Below are 18540 nucleotides of genomic sequence, written 5' to 3'. Positions count from 1 at the left end.
GGCCTCAAACTCAGGGTTCGACTGAGGATGACCTTGGACTCTTGATCCTCCCGCCTCCACCTATACAGTTTCTGCTTCTGCAGGGCTCACCGTGTATCCTAGTCTCATCATAGGTGATGAGGCTATCATGATGGTTTGGAACTCACGTAGCACATGTAAGGCCTGTCCTCCTTGAGTTCTTGGCAGCCCTCTCTGCCTCTCTAGTGCTAGAGTTAGAGGTGTGTGCCACCACACCCACATACCAGCTTCTTTATATATTTTGTGGCGTTTCACCTCACTGGAAAAAAAAAAGCAGATAAAGGGCCTTAAAATATAAAAGGGGTGGGGACATTCTCTGGGGGGGGGAGGATGAGGAACTGTTGGAGGGTGGGCCTGGAGGGGGATAAAGACTGGACTGTAAAAAAAAGATTAAAGATAATTTCATACACACACACACACAGAGACAGACACACACATGGAAAGCTGGGTGTAGTAACACACACCTTTGACTCCAGTAGTTGGAAGGCAGAGACAGATGGATATCTGTGAGTTCAAGGCCCCTCTGGTTTACATAGTGAGTTCTAGGACAGCTAGAGCTACATAGTGAGAACTTGTCTTGAAAAAAAAAAAGAAATACTGTATATATTTTCATACATATACATGTACATGTGCATATATATGAAAATGGTTAATAAAGCTTGGCTTAAAAATAAAAGAGAGGGGCTGGAGAGATGGCTCAGCGGTTAAGAGCACTGACTGCTCTTCCAGAGGTTCTGAGTTCAATTCCCAGCAACCACATGGTGGCTAACAACCATCTGTAATGGAATCAGATACCCTCTTCTGATGTGTCGGAAGACAGCTACAGTGTACTCATATGCAAAAAATAAATAAATAAATCTTTAAAAAAAAAAAAAAAGAGGAGCCGGGCATGGTGGCGCACACCTTTAATCCCAGCACTCGGGAGGCAGAGGCAGGTGGATTTCTGAGTTCAAGGCCAGCCTGGTCTACAAAGTGAGTTCCAGGACAGCCAGGGCTACACAGAGAAACCCTGTCTCGAAAAACCAAAATAAATAAATAAATAAATAAATAAATAAATAAATAAATAAATAAACAAACAAACAAAAGAGGTAGGAACCAGGTCTAGTGGTGGCTATCTTTGTTTGTTGTTTGGTTGGTTGGTTATTCGAGAGGTGGCTATCTTTGTTTGTTGGTTGGTTGGTTGGTTGGTTGGTTGGTTGGTTGGTTGGTTGGTTATTCGAGAGGTGGCTATCTTTGTAATGCCAGCACTGAGAAGACAGGTGGGCAGATGCCTGACAGTTAAAGGGTAGGCTGATCTACAAATCAAATTGCAGGCCAGCTAGGTCAACACAGTGAGAACCCGGCTCAAGAGCACCAGATGTAGCTGTGGGCTCAGTGGGGGCGCAAAGACAGATTGCATGCATCCTGGAAGTCAGGATTGCACTTGAGAGACTACCTGGGAAGCCATGTCTTTCCTTATTGTTGTATTGGGTTTTTGGAAGGGAGGAATGCTTAGTTATGGTCTCATTCTGTAGCCCAGTCTAGTCCAGAGCTTCCAATTTTCTTGCCCCAGTGTCCTGATGGTTGGGGTTACAGATGTGAAGCCTTCATGCCTAGCTCATTTTAATTTTTTAATAAGAGAGCTGGGGTAATGAGCGTGTGGTCTGGGGTATGCATAGGTGGGCAGTTGGGAAGATGGACCAACAGGGATGAACTTCTGTTCCCTCGCTGTTCAATCTGTTCCCTTGCTATTCAATCTGGAAAACCAGACTAGCCCTGGCAGGTATGGGTGTGGGACTGGCTGAGCCCAGCAGGTGGCAGCACAACCTCAGAGATCCGGGGCTCGGGAACTGGCGCGCGTTTGAGTCTGGTGCCTGCCAGGTGGACTCTCCTGGGAGATGCTGGCTGCCTGTCACTGACGGTCCTTGTTTAGCTCACTTGAGTGCAGAGGTAGAATTAGTTCCCTCTGAGAGACCAGGAAGCCAGAGCGCTGAGCCGCTCCTTCCTGGAGTTTAAGCAGCAGGAAACCTGTACAGAACACAAGTGAGATGCTGAGGTCTCAGAGCGGAGTCAGTGAGCGGAGTCAGGCCCGTGTCTGTACCACCTTTTCCTGGAAACGTCTGAGCAGGTCACATATGAAAGAATGTCTGCTAGCTGTTGGTTCACTTGTTTTTATGTGTTTTACCTGCACACACGTCTATGCTTATGCCTGCAGTGTCTCTAGAGGCCAAAAGGGGGCACCAGATCCCCTGGAGTTACAAGCAACCACTTGGGTGCTCAGAAGTGAATCCAGTTCATTTTAAGAGCAGCAACTGCTCCTAACCACTGAACCATTTCTCCAGGCTCTGCTTTTTAATTTTTGCAAATAAAGAAATGCTAGAGTTTGGCCTGGTAGTAGATGAGTGTAATTGCAGCACTTGGGAGGCCAGGATAGGAACAGGGTACGTTTAAGGTCAGCCTGGACTACACAGTAAATTCAGTTAGCTTGGTTCTACATCACACCAAGACACTGTTGGGGGTCCCTTTCCCCTTTTGTGCATGCATGTGATCCCCCCTCCCCCCGTCCATCCATCTAGAAATAGTTTTGGGTTTTTTTTTGTTCTGTGTTTGTTTTTTGAGACAGGGTCTGTGGCACTCACCTTGTACCCCAGTGTTGTCTCAGACATGAGCAGCCTGTCAGCCTGCCAGCTAGGGTTACAGACCTGAGCCTTTGCTCCTCATCTCTTTCTCAGAGTCCTTCTGATGCTCTGAGGACAAAGTGCTGATGAGCCTGACCAGGCGTCTGTAATGCTTTGACTTAATTGCTTTTAAATTTTAAATCCAAGCTGGGTGGTGGTCGCGCACACCTTTGAGTCCATCTCTCAGGAGGCAGAGACAGGCAGATTTCTGAGTTTAAGGCCAGCCTGGTCTACAGAGTGAGTTCCAGGACGGCCAGGGCTACACAGAGAAACCCTGTCTTGAACAAAAAACAAAACAAACATGAGGAAGAACAACCCTAGAGTGATTATTGTATACATAAGTGTTGAGTGCTGATTTCTCTCTCTTCATTTTTTTTTTTGAGATTCAAGGTCATTATTTATTTGTTGCTCTTAAAGACTCATTTCTGACTGGACTCAGACTTAGAAGTAGAAGCTCTCAGCGAGGACAGCCTACGTCTCTTGGCAATCTGTTCCTGGCGCTTTTCTTTGGCTTCCTTCATTCTCTTGGCCAAAAGTTTAGCGTATTCTGCAGCCTCCTCCTGTTCTTCTTAGTGCGTTGCTTCTTCAGAGCAATACATCGGCGTTTGTGTTATAGGACGCGTGGAGTAACAAGACGCTGAATCTTGGGTGCTTTGGTCCTGGGCTTCTTACCTTCTTTGTTTAAGGGCTTCCTGACAACATACTGGCGGACATCATCTTCTTTGGAGAGATTAAAAAGCTTTCGGATTCTACTAGCTCTTTTAGGTCCCGATGAGGCACAGTAGTGTCTGTCAGTCCAGGAATATCCTTCTCTCCTTTCTTTACAATAACCAAGTTGAGAACACTGAGATTAGCGTCCACGATGCATCCGAGAACAGACTTGCGCTTCCTCTCTACAGTTCTCCTTAGTCTGTAACAGGGATGCCCCTTACTCAACAGCAGGCGCACTCTGCCATGGGTCAGAACACCTTGCTTCATGGGAAAACCTTGCTTATCATTCCCACCGCTGATCCGGACCACATAACCCTTCCACTCTTCACCAAGAGCATCAGCGACTACTTCCGTGGCCATGCGCTTCTCATAGAAGGTGCGGAGCTTACGCTCGTCATCCACCTCGATGAGCTTCTGACAGCCGGTGGTAGGGAAGGAGATGTTCAGCTTCATCTTGACACAGCCGAGTGCCTGGGCTCTCTCTTACTTTTTTAAGCTGATGTAGTGGTGCTCGCCTTTAATTCCAGGGCTCGGGAAGCAGAGGATCTATGTGGGTTCCAGGACAGCCTGGTCTACATAGTGAGTTCCAGGACAGCCAGGGCTGTGTAGAGAGAACTTGTCCGCCCAAAAAAAAAATGAATTTAAGATTATACTTCTTTATTGTGTGTTGTGTGTAAGAGTACATATGTGTATTGCCATGGTGTGCTTGTGATGGTTGGAGGGTAACCTGTAGCTATTGGTTCTTTCCTTCCACTTGTGGGTTCCAGGGATTGAACTCTGACTTGACATCAAGCTCCCTCACCCACTGAGTCATCTCTCCTGTCGCTTGCTCCCAGCCCCTGTAGTGGTTATTTTGTTTGTTTTGATTTGACCTGATTTGGAGATAGGGTCTAATGTAGCCCAGGCTGGCTTGCAACTTGTTATATATAGCCCAGGACAACCTGGAACTCGTGATCTCCTGCTTCTGCTTCCTTAGAGCTGGACTTACAGGCATGGACTCCCATAACACCAGGCCACTGTCGTGGCTTTAATGGGTCCCCCGGAGGTAGAGGCTTGGCTAGTTCCACTAACTGTTGTTGCATTGAGCATCTTTATATATTTAGTCATTCCTCTCGAGTTCAAATTCCTAGGCTGAGTCAAAGGGAAAGTGTGTTTTAAAATGTAACGGATAAGGTCACCAGGGTGGGTCAGAGACTAAAGGCACCTCACCAGGGCATCTGAGTGCCACATTGGTAACCCACTCCACCTGCTGCCCTCTGACTTCACATGGACACCGTAGCATGGCAGCACACTCAAGAGCACAATGTAAATAAAATAATTAAGTGTGATAGCTTCCATGCCCACCAAGAGTGAGACCGGGATCAAGTGAGGAGACTGCTGGATGTCAGTGGCAACTCCCTCCATGGCCTGCGCCTTCTTATCACAGGTGCCATGGTGGCTGTGCCAGGGAGCCACAGCCTCTTAGGTGGCATGAGATTGATGTGGTGACATCGCTTAGGCTTTCACATTGTCCCTCCGGGAGGGTGACTGATTATGTTTTCTTTACTCTTCTAGGTGAAGAAGGCGTACAGGCAAAAAGCACTATCCTGCCACCCAGACAAAAATCCAGATAACCCCAGAGCAGGTAAGCCTCTCAGAATCTGGGGGGAAGAGACCTGCCCCCTGCCCCCCCACCCCCCTGCGCTGTGGGTGCACACACATGACCCGCCTTGAGCAGTGAAGGGCTTGGCTTCACATGGTGGGATATACAGTCGGTTGTAAATGTACTTAACCATTCATTGTTGGCCTGCTGTGTGCCAATATTGTCTTCTTTGAAGTATTCACTGAGGAAGCGCAATGTCATTACATCTCACTTCACTTCTTATTTTGTCCTTGTGTGTAGCTGAACTCTTCCACCAGCTGTCCCAGGCCTTGGAAGTGCTGACGGATGCTGCAGCCAGGGTAAGTACCACCATCTTTAGCTGAACCGTCCTCAGTGACCAGAGACTGCTGCTGCCTAGAATGGAGCTAATTTTATGCATCTCAGAAGCTAAGCAGGGGCAGGCTTCACTGGCTCTAGGCTATGAGAGGTCCTGATAACTCGGGGTTGGGGCAGGGCCAGGAAGATGCCTGGAGCTCTGCCCTTTTTCTTTGGCTGACTCTGCTGTTTTGTTTTTTGTTTGTTTTTGTTTTTGTTTTTTGGTCAGGCTGCATATGACAAGGTTAGGAAAGCCAAGAAGCAGGCAGCAGAGAGGACCCAGAGACTTGACGAGAACAGGAAGAAAGTGAAACTTGGTAGGTGACCTTGCCAGGCTGGCTGGCCCCTGGCTTCTCTTAGCCCTTGTTGTTAGTCTTCCTCATCTTGCTTTTTAGAGCCTTTCCCAGATCCTGGCAAAACAGTTTGGAGAGGCTGGGTCCTAAATGCACTCCCAAAAACGATATAGGTTACTAGATTTACTAATAAAGTTAAGACACTTAGGGCTGGAGATGTGGCTCAGTGGTTAAAAGCACTTGTTGCTCAGGCCCAGGTACAACTCCTAGCCCACATGACAGCTCACAACCATCTGTAACTCCAGTTCCAGGGATCTGGTACTGTCTTCTGACTTCTGCAGGTACCAGGCATGCAGATAGTGCATGCAACAAAACACCCATGCACATGAAAGTAGCAATAAATACATCTTTAAAGGCCAGAAGCTTGCCAGAGTAGGGACCTACGCTGAGCTTGAGTGAAGCCATTGTTCTGACCTCCAGTGGAGGCTGCCTCTCTTTCCCTCAGTCCAGCCCCTGCCCACTAACCCTGTACTCTGGGACAGTTCCCCAGAGCTCCAAGGGAGCAACGTCTAGTTAAACTTATAAAGACACATTTTACATGTGTTTATTTAGTATGTGAATATGCAGGTACATGCTACAGAGCATCCTTAAAGGTCAGAAGACAGCTTGCAAGAACCAGTTCTCTGCTTCCACCTTGTGGGCTCAGGAGTCCAACTCAGGTCATCATGCTTGGCAGCTGGCACAGGTGCCTGTCAAGTCACCTCACCAGCCCCAGTTCCATCGTTTTTTAAGGAATTTATCAAACAAACAAACAGGCTAGGATGTAGCTTTGTGATAGAATACTTGCTTAGCATGGACAAAGTCAAAACTGGGATGGGGGCTGGTGAGATGGCTCAGTGGGTTAGAGCACCCGACTGCTCTTCCGAAGGTCCAGAGTTCAAATCCCAGCAACCACATGGTGGCTCACAACCATCTGTAACGAGATCTGACTCCCTCTTCTGGAGTGTCTGAAGACAGCTACAATGTACTTACATATAATAAATAAATGAATCTTAAAAAAAAAAAAAAAAACTGGGATGGGAGGCAAAGGGAGGGGAGTTCCAGGTAAATCAGGTAGGCAGAGGGAGAGGGAGTCCTAGGCCCGAGAGAAGGGTTTGCTACAACAGTCGGCCTAGCACAGGGCTTGGGATGTGGAGCACACCAGCAGCAGTCTGCCTGTCTGAGGAGAGGCCACTGGAACTCGGGCCACAGTGAAGCTTGGCAGAGGGGAGTGAGAAAGCGACACAGTGACAACCTGAGTCCAGTGATGGGAGATGAACCAAAGCTGAGGCACGACCCATGTCAGGCTGCGGTGCCAAACCACAGGAACAGAGCAAGTAGCTCCACCCACAGGCATTTTTCACACAAGGCCATGGGCCACTGACACAGCACCCACCCGTACACTCTATTCACTTCATGGACAGAACCTGCTTGGTCAGTGTGAGCTGTTTTAACTCTTCTAGACCCACGGCTGCTTGGCTGGAGCCCACATCTCTTCTGCGTGTGTCCCTTTGCAGTGAAAAGTAACTGGGGATGTTTGGGCACAGCAAGAGAAGAGTGGGTTGCTGTATGGTGCCCGTCCTGTTTGAGGTGTTGGGAAAACAGCCAGAGCTAGGGTGGGCTGAGGCCATAATGGGTATGCAGACTAGAAACTGGACCACTCAACCCTTCTGCCTAGATCTGGAGGCCAGGGAGCGGCAGGCCCAGGCCCATGGGAGTGAGGAAGAGGAGGAGAGCAGGAGCGCCACCACACTAGAGCAGGAGGTGAGCACGCAGACCCGCCACTGGCCTGAGGGTGAGTAGCTTAGGAGTTGTGTGGGGAGAGCTTGCCCATCGCCTCCTCTGTGGGAGCTGGGTGATCTGTCCCACTTGCAGGTTGCTGAGCTGTAGCTTGCAGGTGAAACCTCTCAGGGACCTTTACAAGGTGAGCCAACCTGGAATTGGATCTGCACAGAGTTGTCACCCCTCCGCCTCCTGCCCTGCAGATTGCTCGACTTCGAGAAGAGGGTTCCCGTCAGTTGGAAGAGCAGCAGAGGCTGATCCAGGAGCAGATCCGCCAGGACCGAGAACAGAGGCTGAGAGGTGAGAGTGCACGCTCCCTGTCTCCTCCGGGGCGAGGCTCCTCATGGTATTGCGCAGCCATATTGGCTGCTTCATGGAGTGGCTGTGGGCATTTCACCTCCTAGAACCCTGTGAATACCCCTCGGTGTTCACAGCACCCTACCGTGGCACGCCAGTTTGTAGGAGCCTTTGTGCTCTTGAGCAGATCTGGAGAGGGAGTGTTGGTGCAGTTTGTTTTACTATTTTATTGGGTTCTTATATCTGCCACCCTTCCCACCCTTAGTTTTCTCTAATCCCTTCCACACACCCCCCCAACACTAGGTAGGAGAGAGAGAAGGTTAGGGGGAAAGGGGCAGAGTCCGCTATAGGCTGCTTCCTGCTGATTATGAACACTGGGTTCCTTGGGGCAAGTCTCATCTTCCTCATCATAGTCAGGATATCTCCAACATATTGTCAAACTGCACCACCAACCAGGACAGCAGGGAAGCAGCAGCCTCCACCTCAGGCCCTCTCGGGCCTCTCCCATTTACAGCCTCTCCAGAGTCCCCAGACTTAAACTATCTGCAGCTGCCCAACATCGTGTTCCTGCCAGTACAGAGGCATACAGGTCATAACCACCTGCTGTGAAGCCGCCTCTTGCCCCACGCCTGGCGTTAAAGGAAAAGCGTATTCACATGCCATAACTGGGATTCTAAAGAAACCAAAAATCTCACCACAGTTCTCCTTTTAGTCCAAAAAATGACTTTTTCTCTAATACCAATAAACTATATACAATAAGAACAGTTATAAGAGCTAGCAAGTAAGAATTGTATTTACAATGTTCAGTCCGTATTTATCTGGCAACCTTGGAAAAAGTACTATCCTATCCTGGTGAGTCCAAAGTTTTATACTTAAATTTCTTGTAACTTGGCATTTATCACCTTTAAAATATCTTTTTAGACCCTAAGATTAGATCCTAAACAACTTAAGTTTTTATGTCTTTAATCTTAAATAAGGAAAACTGTAAGACTATAACTATCCAGTCTTCACCCCCACGAGAACCCCGAGACAGATACGTGTTACCCAAGTAAACAGGAAGCACAGCGCAATGCAAGCCGCTTCCAAAGCTGCACACACGGCAGACGGCCGGCCGCCTGCACGGTCACCAAGCTTCCTCGGTAACACTGGGGCATCCAGCCTTCAGCCTACAGGCACAGAATATCTGACAGGCTTTTCTGCAAAGCAGGAATTTTGAAGGACTAGCCTACCTTGTCTCTGCAAAGTTAGGCAGTCAACTGTCCGGTGTCCTGCTTGTCCACAGTTTGGACAGCATGCTGTCATCAGTTGAGGTAAGGGGCAGGTCTTTGTCCAGTGGCCATCTTTGCCACAAATGAGGCAAACTCTAGGTGGAGAGTCTTTCTTTGATGGCCATTATCTTCTTTGAAGTAGATTGGGGGTGCTGCCAGGAGCAGCTATGTCTCTCTGTCAGAAAAATCTCTTATTATTAAAACATTTTTTTAATTAATTTATTTATTTATTATATGTAAGTACACTGTAGCTGTCCTCAGACACTCCAGAAGAGGGAGTCAGATCTCATTACGGATGGTTGTGAGCCACCATGTGGTTGCTGGGATTTGAACTCCTGACCTTCGGAAGAGCAGTTGGGCGCTCTTACCCACTGAGCCATCTCACCAGCCCCCTATTAAAACATTTTAAATGCCATATTTAGGCTGAAGAGATGGCTCAGCGGTAAAGAGCACTGACTGCCCTTCCAGAGGTCCTGAGTTCAATTCCCAGCAACCACATGGTGGCTCACAGCCATTTGTAATGGGATCTGATGCCCTCTTCTGGTGTGTCTGAAGACAGCTACAGTACTCTAATACATTAAATAAATAAATCTTAAAAAAATTTAAGTGCCATATTCTTTAGATCTCTGAAGTATTTCAAGACCATCTATCTATAGTATATCTGAACAGACAAACATTGCTTGTTTCTAGCTGTTTATTATCCCCTTAACTTTGAAAACATAAGAGACCAAGTAAAGCTTATTTCCATAATTAACTAAACTCGTACCTAACTAGACTACAAGTAAGATTATTTATAGGTGACTACTAACTTGCAATTCTAATTACCCTAAACAGTTTGCAATAGTAGCTTTCATAAAGCTAGAACTTTACATTATGTTTTTAAATGAGTTTCATATGTAGAAAACATTAAGCAAAAGTTGAACAAAATAACGGTAAATTTCTTTCAGTATATAATAGTCCATACTAATGTAAAATATTTGAGACTAGTAGGTCCACCTTCTATCCTACCTTCCTGTATCCCCCCACTCCTTTTCACCATTCTCCTTTCCCCCTTCATCCCCCTATCAGGGAAAGGCCTTGGGGAACCTGGCTTCCGAGGAGCTGAGCGGCCTGTGGCTGCCTCAGACCCTAGCATGTGTTCCTAGCTTTCATTTGCAAGAGCTTACAGGCGACCTTCCTGAAAGGGCTGAACAGGCTACCCAGGAGTCTAGCTTCCCTATGAGACCCTTTACCAGGACAGGGCAGGCATTACCCTTGGACATGAAGAGCCTGTATAGGGCAGTCCTCCAGCTTGGGGCCACCTCTCCTTTGGGAGACCTTGAACTCTGAAGTTTTACTTCTCTTCTTTTCCCAATATTTTCTAGGAAGAACAGAAAATACTGAAGGCAAAGGAACCCCCAAACTAAAGGTGAGTAGGTAGTATCTGATCACAGTGCGGCACCTCTCAGCAAGAACGGGTGCTTCCCTGTGGGTAACTATCCATCCTTCCATCATCCCGGGCCTGGACCCTAGGACTGCTTCTCAGAGCTTGCCACACCAAGTGGCTGTAACGTTGGCAGGTGTGGGCAGGGCATCCTCAAAAGCCATTTGAGATGGGTACTTATAGTGCACAGCGTCAGCAAGACTGATCAGGCTGCTTCTCCGTTTCCACAGGGAGCATGGTCTGGCCGGTCTAAATTGCCAGAGTCTGGAGAGCAGCAGGGCGTCTGCTTAGAATGGCAGGCTCGATTGTGCGTCTGGTGTGGCTGATGCTGATGTTGTCTTTGTAGCTAAAGTGGAAGTGCAAGAAGGAGGATGAGTCCCAAGGTGGCTACTCCAGAGATGTCCTCCTGAGGCTTTTACAGAAGGTATGCTCCTGGGACATCTGCCACCTCCTGTCTCTCGGCCCAGAGAGCCCAATACCCTGAACGTCACCTTTCTTCCCTGTCTCATAACTGTGGATAAGTCTAGAGACTGCCCTAGGCCAGTGCTCCCATCATTGAGTGATCATATATCCCCCTGGTCCGCTCTCCTTCCCTGCCTCAGCCTAGCCTTTCCTTGAAGCACAGCCTTAGCTGGCTGTGCTGGGGGAGAAGAGGTGGCTGTTGGGTGTGAAATCCCCTCAGCATCCCTGCTTTCAGAGGTTGAGACGGCTGGGCTGTGTGCTAGCCTAGGTCTCAGCTGGGCTGTGTGCTAGCCTAGCCTAGGTCTCAGTGCTCTGCCCATCTCACCTTTGCTGTCCTTTGTACCGTGGAAAAGGAAAACAACTTCTTTTCCTCTCCAGTCTTGCTCCTCTGGGTCCCTAGAAATAACTCCAAGATTGGGCTGTAGCCTAATGGGCCATGCTGTATGTCCAGTTATACTTACTATGGTTCTCTTGTTCCCACAGTATGGGGAGGTTCTCAACCTGGTACTTTCCAGAAAGAAGGCAGGCAATGCCATAGTGGAGTTTGCAACTGTCAGAGCTGCGGTGAGTGGGGTATGGGGCTTGGGGGCACTGGCAGTCCTGTCATTCTGAGCAGGAGCCCAACTTCATGGGTCCTCCTGATTGGGTGACCCACACTGCTAGTGGATCTTATGCCAGCTCAAGGGTTGAATCTCCCCCAAAGGTCTCCTGGTTTCAAGATTGGGTGGGAAAATGCTCTGGCTAATTATATTCTGGCCACTCCACACCACACCTTCCACCCTGTACCAGCATGGCCTCCTCACCCTAGTGCATCTCCTCCATGCTCCCACTGGGTCAGAACTTTAGTGTACCACTGTGTGCAGGTTGCTGAGGTTGCTCAGCTCTGCTTAGAGGATTAGAATGTTGGTTTTAGTCGTTCTGTGGGCTAGAAAGAGCCCCTTAGACCTGGATTGGATGGGACAGAGACTGGATACTCTGTTTGGCAGGAGCTGGCTGTCAGAAATGAAGTGGGCCTGGCTGACAACCCTCTGAAGGTTTCCTGGTTGGAGGGACAGCCCCAGAGCACAGTGGACCCCGGCCCCCCAGGACTGTCAAAGGTAAAAAGTCAGGAGTCACCCACCTGGGTCTGCTTGGGCCTCTTTTGCTCCACTTTCCTGCTCTTTCTGCCCAAGGCTGGATAAGAGTAGAATGGGGTGGGTGTGGGGTGAGTTCACCAGCTCAGGCAGAAGGCTGACTCCCTGTTCATGCCTTTTCTCTCTGAGTACCAGAGGACCCTAGCCTACATTATTTCTTTTTTTTTTTTTTTTTTTTTTTTGCTCTCCTCCCCCTCCCCCCTTTCTAGCATTGGGATCAAACCCAGGGCCCCGCTCATAATTAACCCACTCTCTACTCCTGAAGTACACCTCCAAGGCTGCATAAAAGTTGGCCTTTGCTTATCCTTCATGTGTGTCTCCTGATGGAGCCCTAATCTATACAAAGAGGACTTTGTTCTTGGGCATGGTGTGAAGGATTTTAGTTTAGGAACCCAGTGTTGGGTGAAGAGGCAGAAGGCAAGCAGCTGGAGCAATGGTTTTCCCAGAACTGTTTTCCAGCTTTGTCTCCAACTTCCCACTCACAAACTGACTCTAGGAAATAACATCAAGTCCCATGTTGAACCTGGGGTGCTGTATCTGGAACCCCACTTGTGAAGTGCTAGCTTTCTAGCGACAGTGGGCCTGGGGCAGCCTCGCAGTCCCTAGAACACCATGACTTGTTCATTCCGCCCTCCTTGGTCCAGTTTTTTAGCCTGACTGCAGAGGTTAGAGCATGGATGCCTTTCGCTCCTGTTGGAGGGACGGTTGCTTTGGGGGCAGGAGCTTTCCCCTTCTCTGAAACCGCCTGCGTACCTGTCCACGTGTCCACAGCTTCTCAGAGAGTTATCAGGATGCCTGCCTGAGAGATTGGAGCCTTTGGGGGAGTGTGTCAGTCTTGGCTACTTTTCTATTGCTGTGACAGTTTGGTCACCAGGACCAAGGCAACTTAGAAAGCCTTTAATTAGGGGGGTTATGGTTCCAAGAGGTTGTAGAGTCCATGACCATTACTGTAGGGAGCATGGCAGCAGGCAGGTAGGCAGGACACTAGAATAGTGGCTGAGAGCTTACATGCTGAAATAACCACAGGGCAAGGAGAGAGCTAACTGAAACTTCAGAGCCTGACCTCAGTGACATGCCTCCTCTCACAAGGCTCCACCTGCTAATTCTTCCCAAACAGTTCCACCAACTGGGGACCAGGCATTCAAACATCTGAGTCTATGGTGGCCATTGTCATTCAGTGTCCCAGGTCCTGATGGAGGAGGAACATGAATGATGTAGAGGTCAGCCCAGGATCCTGTAGCTGCCTTTGCTACTCTGTGGGTTCTTTCTTCCATCCTTCCCCAGCCTTTTCTCCCACCCTTTCAACCCTCTAACAGTAGATGGAGAAAAAGAGGGAAGAGAGGAAAGGAAAGAGATCCCTGACTAGGGGCCCCAAGAGACTTCATCAGTCAGGATAGCACATTTCTTTTCCTTAATGTTTGTTCTTTGCGCAAGACTACTTAACCACCGTGCCTCTCGGGGCCCAGAATATATACTATATATTCTCTAAAAAGGCCCCAGAATTCCAAGTGTGACACAGTTGCAGAAACCATCTGCAGCTGGCACAACCACGCCCCTGCTAGAGACAAGCTGCATAGTCAGCTGTGGACAGCCCCATGCCACACGGGGGTTAAAGTGAAAGCATAGTCAGATTTCTGTGCTTTTTAAAAAGAAACCAAGGTTCTCACTACAAGATCCTAGCTTAAAAGAAGCCTCATTCCCCACTAGAAAGTTTCAGCATTTCACATCCAAGACCATACTCTGTAGGTCATATTAGAAAAACCTTTATTGGTTGCCTCCTGTTTCCAGAGGAGGCTTGAAGCTGAGTACCTCTGCACAGGAACAGGAAAGAGAGATGTCACAGATGTGGATTTATCAGGCAGTGTGTGTCACAGCTTCCTTTACCCTTCTTTCACACTTGAGTGACCTGGAGGCCAGACCCACATGGTCCAGTGCTTCTGGGCTCTGGATTCAGATCTGACCCAGCCACAGGGCAGGGAGTAGCACAGTTTGTAGCCTTGCCCTGTCTTGGGCCTGGTGGAGGATCCTGGAGCCTCTTGGTGGTGCATTGTCCTTTCTGATCTGGTTATCCCTGTACTGTTCCTGCAGCCTTTCCCAGAGGTTCCACATACAATGCCTGTGGAAGTTCCCAGAGCACTCCTTTGCAGCTGCTGGTTCCAGGAGCTTCTTCCTAGAGTACTTGCTTACAGATCTGTGGGAAGCTTGAGTCTCATGCTGTGTTTGCTAATGATGTTAGGCCTTTCCCCTGCATTTTCCTCTGTCTACCTCTCCTGCTGTCAGCCCCTCCTGCACCTGCAGCCCAGAGCTGGCAACTTTCCTTCCTTGCCCAAGCTTCTGATGGTTACATACTGTGTCTGGCCAGCGCCATCCAGTGGACTTTGGTCTAACAGTGTCGGTGTTTATGCTCTGTCATCCAGTACAGTAGCCGTCAGTCAGATGTGGCTGTTGATTTAAAATGTGCCTAAGTGGGCTGGGGAGATGGCTCAGCAATTAAGAACACATACTGCTCTTCTAGAGGCCCTGAGTTCAATTCCTAGCACCCACATCAGGTGGCTCACAACTGCCTGTAACTCTAGCTCCAGGGGCATCCAACACCTTTGCCCTCTGCATGTACCTGTATATACTTGTTTGTGTGCACACACACACACAATTAAGAATAATTTTTGAAAACATCTTTAAAATGTGGCTAGAGGGCTGGCATGTGGCTCATTTAGGTAGAGTACTTGCTTAGCATACATGAAACCCTGGATTTGATCCCCAGTGTCTCATAAAAAAAAACCTGGGTTTGATCACACACACACATGAGTAATCCCAGGCTCCGGAGGTGGAGGTGGGAGGATAAGAAGTTCAAGGCCACCCTCACTACATATGAGACCTCATCTCAAAAACAAACAAATAAAAATTTGCTAGGATGAAAAATAACTGAAATTTTCTTTGTGTTTGTGTCTGGATGGTGTGTCTGTGTGTCTGTGAGTCTGTGTGTGTGTGTGTGTGTGTGTGTGTGTGTGTGTGTCTGTGTGTGTGAAGTGGAGGTCACAGGTTGATTTCAGATGTCTTTCTCAATTGTTCTCGGTGTTTTATTTTCTGAGGCAGGCTCTCTTGCTGGGCCTGGACTGTGCCGATTTGGCAACCTAACCAGGCAGCTGCCCCTGGGATCCCTAGCTTCTCCAACCTGAGCACCAGCATTCCAGATGGGCTAGCATCCCTGCCTGCCTTTTATACTCGGGTACTGGAGGTCTAATCTCAGGCCCTCCTGCTTGCATAGCAAGCACTGTATCCACTGAGCCATTCCTCAGCCTCTGGAGCTGACTTCTCAGTTTGCTTTTCCTTCATTAAACAGTCCTGCGCCGTAAGTGGTGACTTGTCTAGTCCTGCCTCTCTGACCTCCCCACTTCCCTTTCATCTCAGTTAGACTATGTCTTCCTAGACTGGCCTGTGACTTTCTGTTTCTGTGACGTGGTCTTTAGAGGCTGCTCTGCCCAGGCTGAGTCCTATTTCCTGGCTCGCCCCTGTGCCTGCCTGTCTCTCCACTGACCTCTGACTGGTTCCGTGGTTGCAGGTTGGAGTTTCCTTTTCCTGGTCTCTCCAGCTTCCTTCAGGACTCCTGCCAGAAAGTGACTCCCATACATTCCCAGCTGGCTTTTGCCCCTTCACTTTGGGCGACTTGAAGGATTGGTCAGCAGCCAGAGGGCAGGGAGAACTGTGGCTTCTGGTCCCCACCTGTTCTTTAGTCCACATTGTACCTTCCTCGCCTGGGTCCACAGGCGCCATTCCTCCAGTCACCCCAGTTCTCGCTACTCTCACCAGGTCAGAAGTGGGGCTCGCTTGGGAATTGCTCCTTTAGAATCTGCAGAACTTCTTCCAGAAGTGAAAGCCCCAGGTCCACTTTGAAGGAGAGGAAAGGGTCACTGAGGTCCGGAGTAGGTGTCCTCGGGAAGTGGGGAGTGTCCGAAAGGGCCTCCTCTGAGCACTGGTGAAGCGGCCCTGTCAGGGAGATTGCTGAAGGCAGGGTGGCCGAGTAGCCAGCTGTGTAGCTTGCTGGGGGCTCCAGAATGTTGGGGCAGCTGGAGCTCTCTCGGTAGAGGCGTGGGGGCTTGGGTGGGGCCAGTAGGGTGGCTCGGGGATGCTCATCCCCCCACAAGGGCAGACGCCGGCCGTCTGGCCTCCCTTGCAGTTCTCGGATGACTTCCCGGTTGCTGTACTCCTCATGGTCACCACCAGCAGTGCTGGCCTGGCTAAGTATGCTGCCCTGTCGATGCAGTCTCCGTGGCCGCCCCAGGGTGATTCGCTTGAAAAAGGAGGCATTGCGGAAGGAGCCTTTCCGCCAGGTCTCCATGGAGCTCCTGAGAGTCATCTAGTGGGTCTGGCATCTGAGAAGCCCCACAAAGGGGCTCAGCAGCAGCAGGTGACCTTTTTGCTAGGGTGCTGAATGCCAGACACCAGAGGGACACCCTTCAAGGGCCAACAGCAGAGGTTGTGCGTTTCTGCTCAGGGTGGTCCTTCGTTTGCCTCTGGGGTGGTGAGAGAAGACTAGCAGGAGGGAGGTTGTCTAGGAGACAGAGACAGCACTGCGAGCTCCCACCTGGAGAGCCTGGCTGTGGAAAACCCCAAAGGAAGTAGCAGTACTCACAGGGCAGAAGGGCAGGACAAGGCTGAGGGCTGGTGAGCAGGGCTGAACTCTGGCAGGAGGGCACACACTCCTTCCACAGGCAGGCAGCAGCTCTCTCTGCTGGTCCCTGGCATGAGTTTCGATCTTCTGGCCGGTGTAGGACTGTGCTCTCTCTGCCAGCATCTGGGGACTCTGATTAGTGGCTTGGCTGTTTGTGCCAGCGTGTGGTAGAGATGTGTTTTGTTTTCAGCTGACTCAGTCAGGTGGGAAGCCGGTTTCGTGCTCTGAGGTAATTGCAGCATCTACAGGCTGGGATTGGGGCAGCTGTGACCAACACCCCAGGGCAGTAGGACGCTTCAGATTCCTCTGGGGACTGGTCTGGGGACAGCCCTGCTTGGTGTGTCACCAGGTTACTTCCTTTCTAGTCAGTGCTCTGCCACTGTGACCTCAGTGGGCCTGCTTGGCTCCCTAGCCCCAGATGTCTCTGGGAGGAGCCCAGGGAGGTAGTGCTAATTGAAAGGCAGCTTTTGGAACAATTGCTAGGGAAGAAAGAGAGGAGACCTGCTGGTGTGGGTGACTCAGCCCCCAGCATGGATGACAAGCCCTCATTAGCCAGGCCACAGGAATGGTGGAGAAGGATGTGGAGGGTGTGTTAACGGGGAACAGCCCCATGCCTGTACAGGGCTTGCTCCGCCCAAGGTGCTGGGGGCATGCCAGGGGTGACTTGAAGTTTTCTTCGAGCAATATAAACCTGGGGAAGGAGCACTGCCCTCCCCCACAGCTGGGACATCAGTATGGCTGCTCAGCGCCCTTCTCTTCTTCACCAGCAGAAGCCAGTGCCCTGCTGCTCCTAGGATGCCCCAGCCTTTCCCTCTGGCTCATGGGCCTCATTTGGGGACCTTCTTATGGGTGGGACCAGGACGGTGAGGCTGCCAGGAGTTGCCAGTGGTTGGAGGGAGGGTGGCTGGTAGGGGGTATTTCTAGAGGGGAGGTATAAGGGGAGGGGGCCAGGCTGTATATCACTTCCTCTTTATCTGCACACCTTTACTACAAACAAGTGCACCAGGGACTGGCAGCCTAATCTCAGCCGCTCCCATCTTATTCCCTGGGTCATTGACTTCCAAGCCTGTGGGAGGGCAGCAGTGTGGGGTGTCCCCCCCCCCCCCGCAGTATACCATGCTTGCCTCCATGCAACTCTGATGGGTTTCCCACCGCTCTAATCAGCTACAGGATCACAGCCGATTAGAGAGGTGGGAAACCCATCCGAGTCGCATCTGATATCACAGCTCAGCTGTGCTGAGGGAGGAACTGCTCTGACTCAGAGTGCTTGCTGCCCTTGACAGAGTGGGCTTGGCAGTGCAGTGCTCTGTCCTAAGGCTGCTTCACTTCTCACAGCCTTGCTCATTGTAGTCTTCCTCAGTCCCCTGCACAGCTGGCAAGATCATAAAAGAAAGCCAGGGGCCCTGCGCTGTGTCTTTATGAGGCAAGCTGGGCTCATGCTTGCTCTTCTCCTCTTCTAGATTTATGGTCCTTTGAAGCCGCGTGTGGGTCAGGGCCCCCTTCTGTATTCTCAGCAGAAGCCAGACCACGAGGGCCAGTCTGTGTCCAGCAGAACCTGGGGATCCCAGCGCCACAAACAGCCTCTGTTGGAAACCTGCCAGGCAGAAGCCATGGGCGGAGGGAAAAGAGATAAAGGGCGGAGAGGAAATGAAGGGGGAGGGCCAGGCCAGCACAGGGAGAGTGATTGACAAGGAAGGACTCTACTAGAGCAGGATATGGGAAGCTGTGTGTCCTGGGTAAAGGGAGTTTGTGGGGAGCTGATGGAGAAGCAGCCTGGGGCGCACAGGCCTGTTTTCTCTGAAGGTTCCTGGAGGAGCTGGAATCCAAGATG

The 18540-nt window shown here is 50.1% G+C and overlaps 2 protein-coding genes and 1 pseudogene across 3 annotated transcripts in view; 1 reads left to right on the top strand and 2 right to left on the bottom strand.

The window, feature by feature from the left end:
- The window catches only part of Dnajc17 (DnaJ heat shock protein family (Hsp40) member C17), a 36339-nt gene that overhangs the window by 17483 nt on the left and 316 nt on the right, over nt 1-18540 (top strand). The window contains exons 2-10 of one of the 2 annotated variants that reach the window (XR_374520.3): nt 4941-5010; nt 5269-5327; nt 5573-5660; nt 7354-7439; nt 7661-7757; nt 10387-10430; nt 10676-10869; nt 11391-11471; nt 11894-12004. Coding sequence is in view for 1 of the 2 variants with exons in the window: in NM_139139.2 (NP_631878.2) it covers nt 4941-5010; nt 5269-5327; nt 5573-5660; nt 7354-7439; nt 7661-7757; nt 10387-10430; nt 10792-10869; nt 11391-11471; nt 11894-12004 (714 nt within the window). In the remaining variant the exon portion in view is untranslated. The remainder of the gene's footprint in view (nt 1-4940; nt 5011-5268; nt 5328-5572; nt 5661-7353; nt 7440-7660; nt 7758-10386; nt 10431-10675; nt 10870-11390; nt 11472-11893; nt 12005-18540) is intronic. The other variant, NM_139139.2, reaches the window with a different exon arrangement.
- Nucleotides 3057-3862, bottom strand: Gm14138 (predicted gene 14138; annotated as a pseudogene).
- On the bottom strand, nt 13788-16847 carry Gm14137 (predicted gene 14137). Its single transcript, NM_001039223.4, has one exon. The coding sequence runs from the start codon at nt 16374-16376 to the stop codon at nt 15849-15851; it is 528 nt and encodes a 175-aa protein (NP_001034312.2). The 5' UTR covers nt 16377-16847; the 3' UTR covers nt 13788-15848.

The sequence above is a fragment of the Mus musculus genome, chromosome 2 (assembly GCF_000001635.26).
Source record: "Mus musculus strain C57BL/6J chromosome 2, GRCm38.p6 C57BL/6J".
In the NCBI taxonomy this organism is placed as follows: Eukaryota; Metazoa; Chordata; class Mammalia; order Rodentia; family Muridae; genus Mus; species Mus musculus.
Note: the sequence above shows the minus strand (reverse complement) of the source record. Positions and strands in the feature narration are given on the sequence as shown.

What these genes read in the sequence shown, in the direction of transcription:
- Gm14137 (NM_001039223.4), bottom strand. Translation starts at nt 16,376, where the DNA reads ATGGAGACCTGGCGGAAAGGCTCCTTCCGCAATGCCTCCTTTTTCAAG.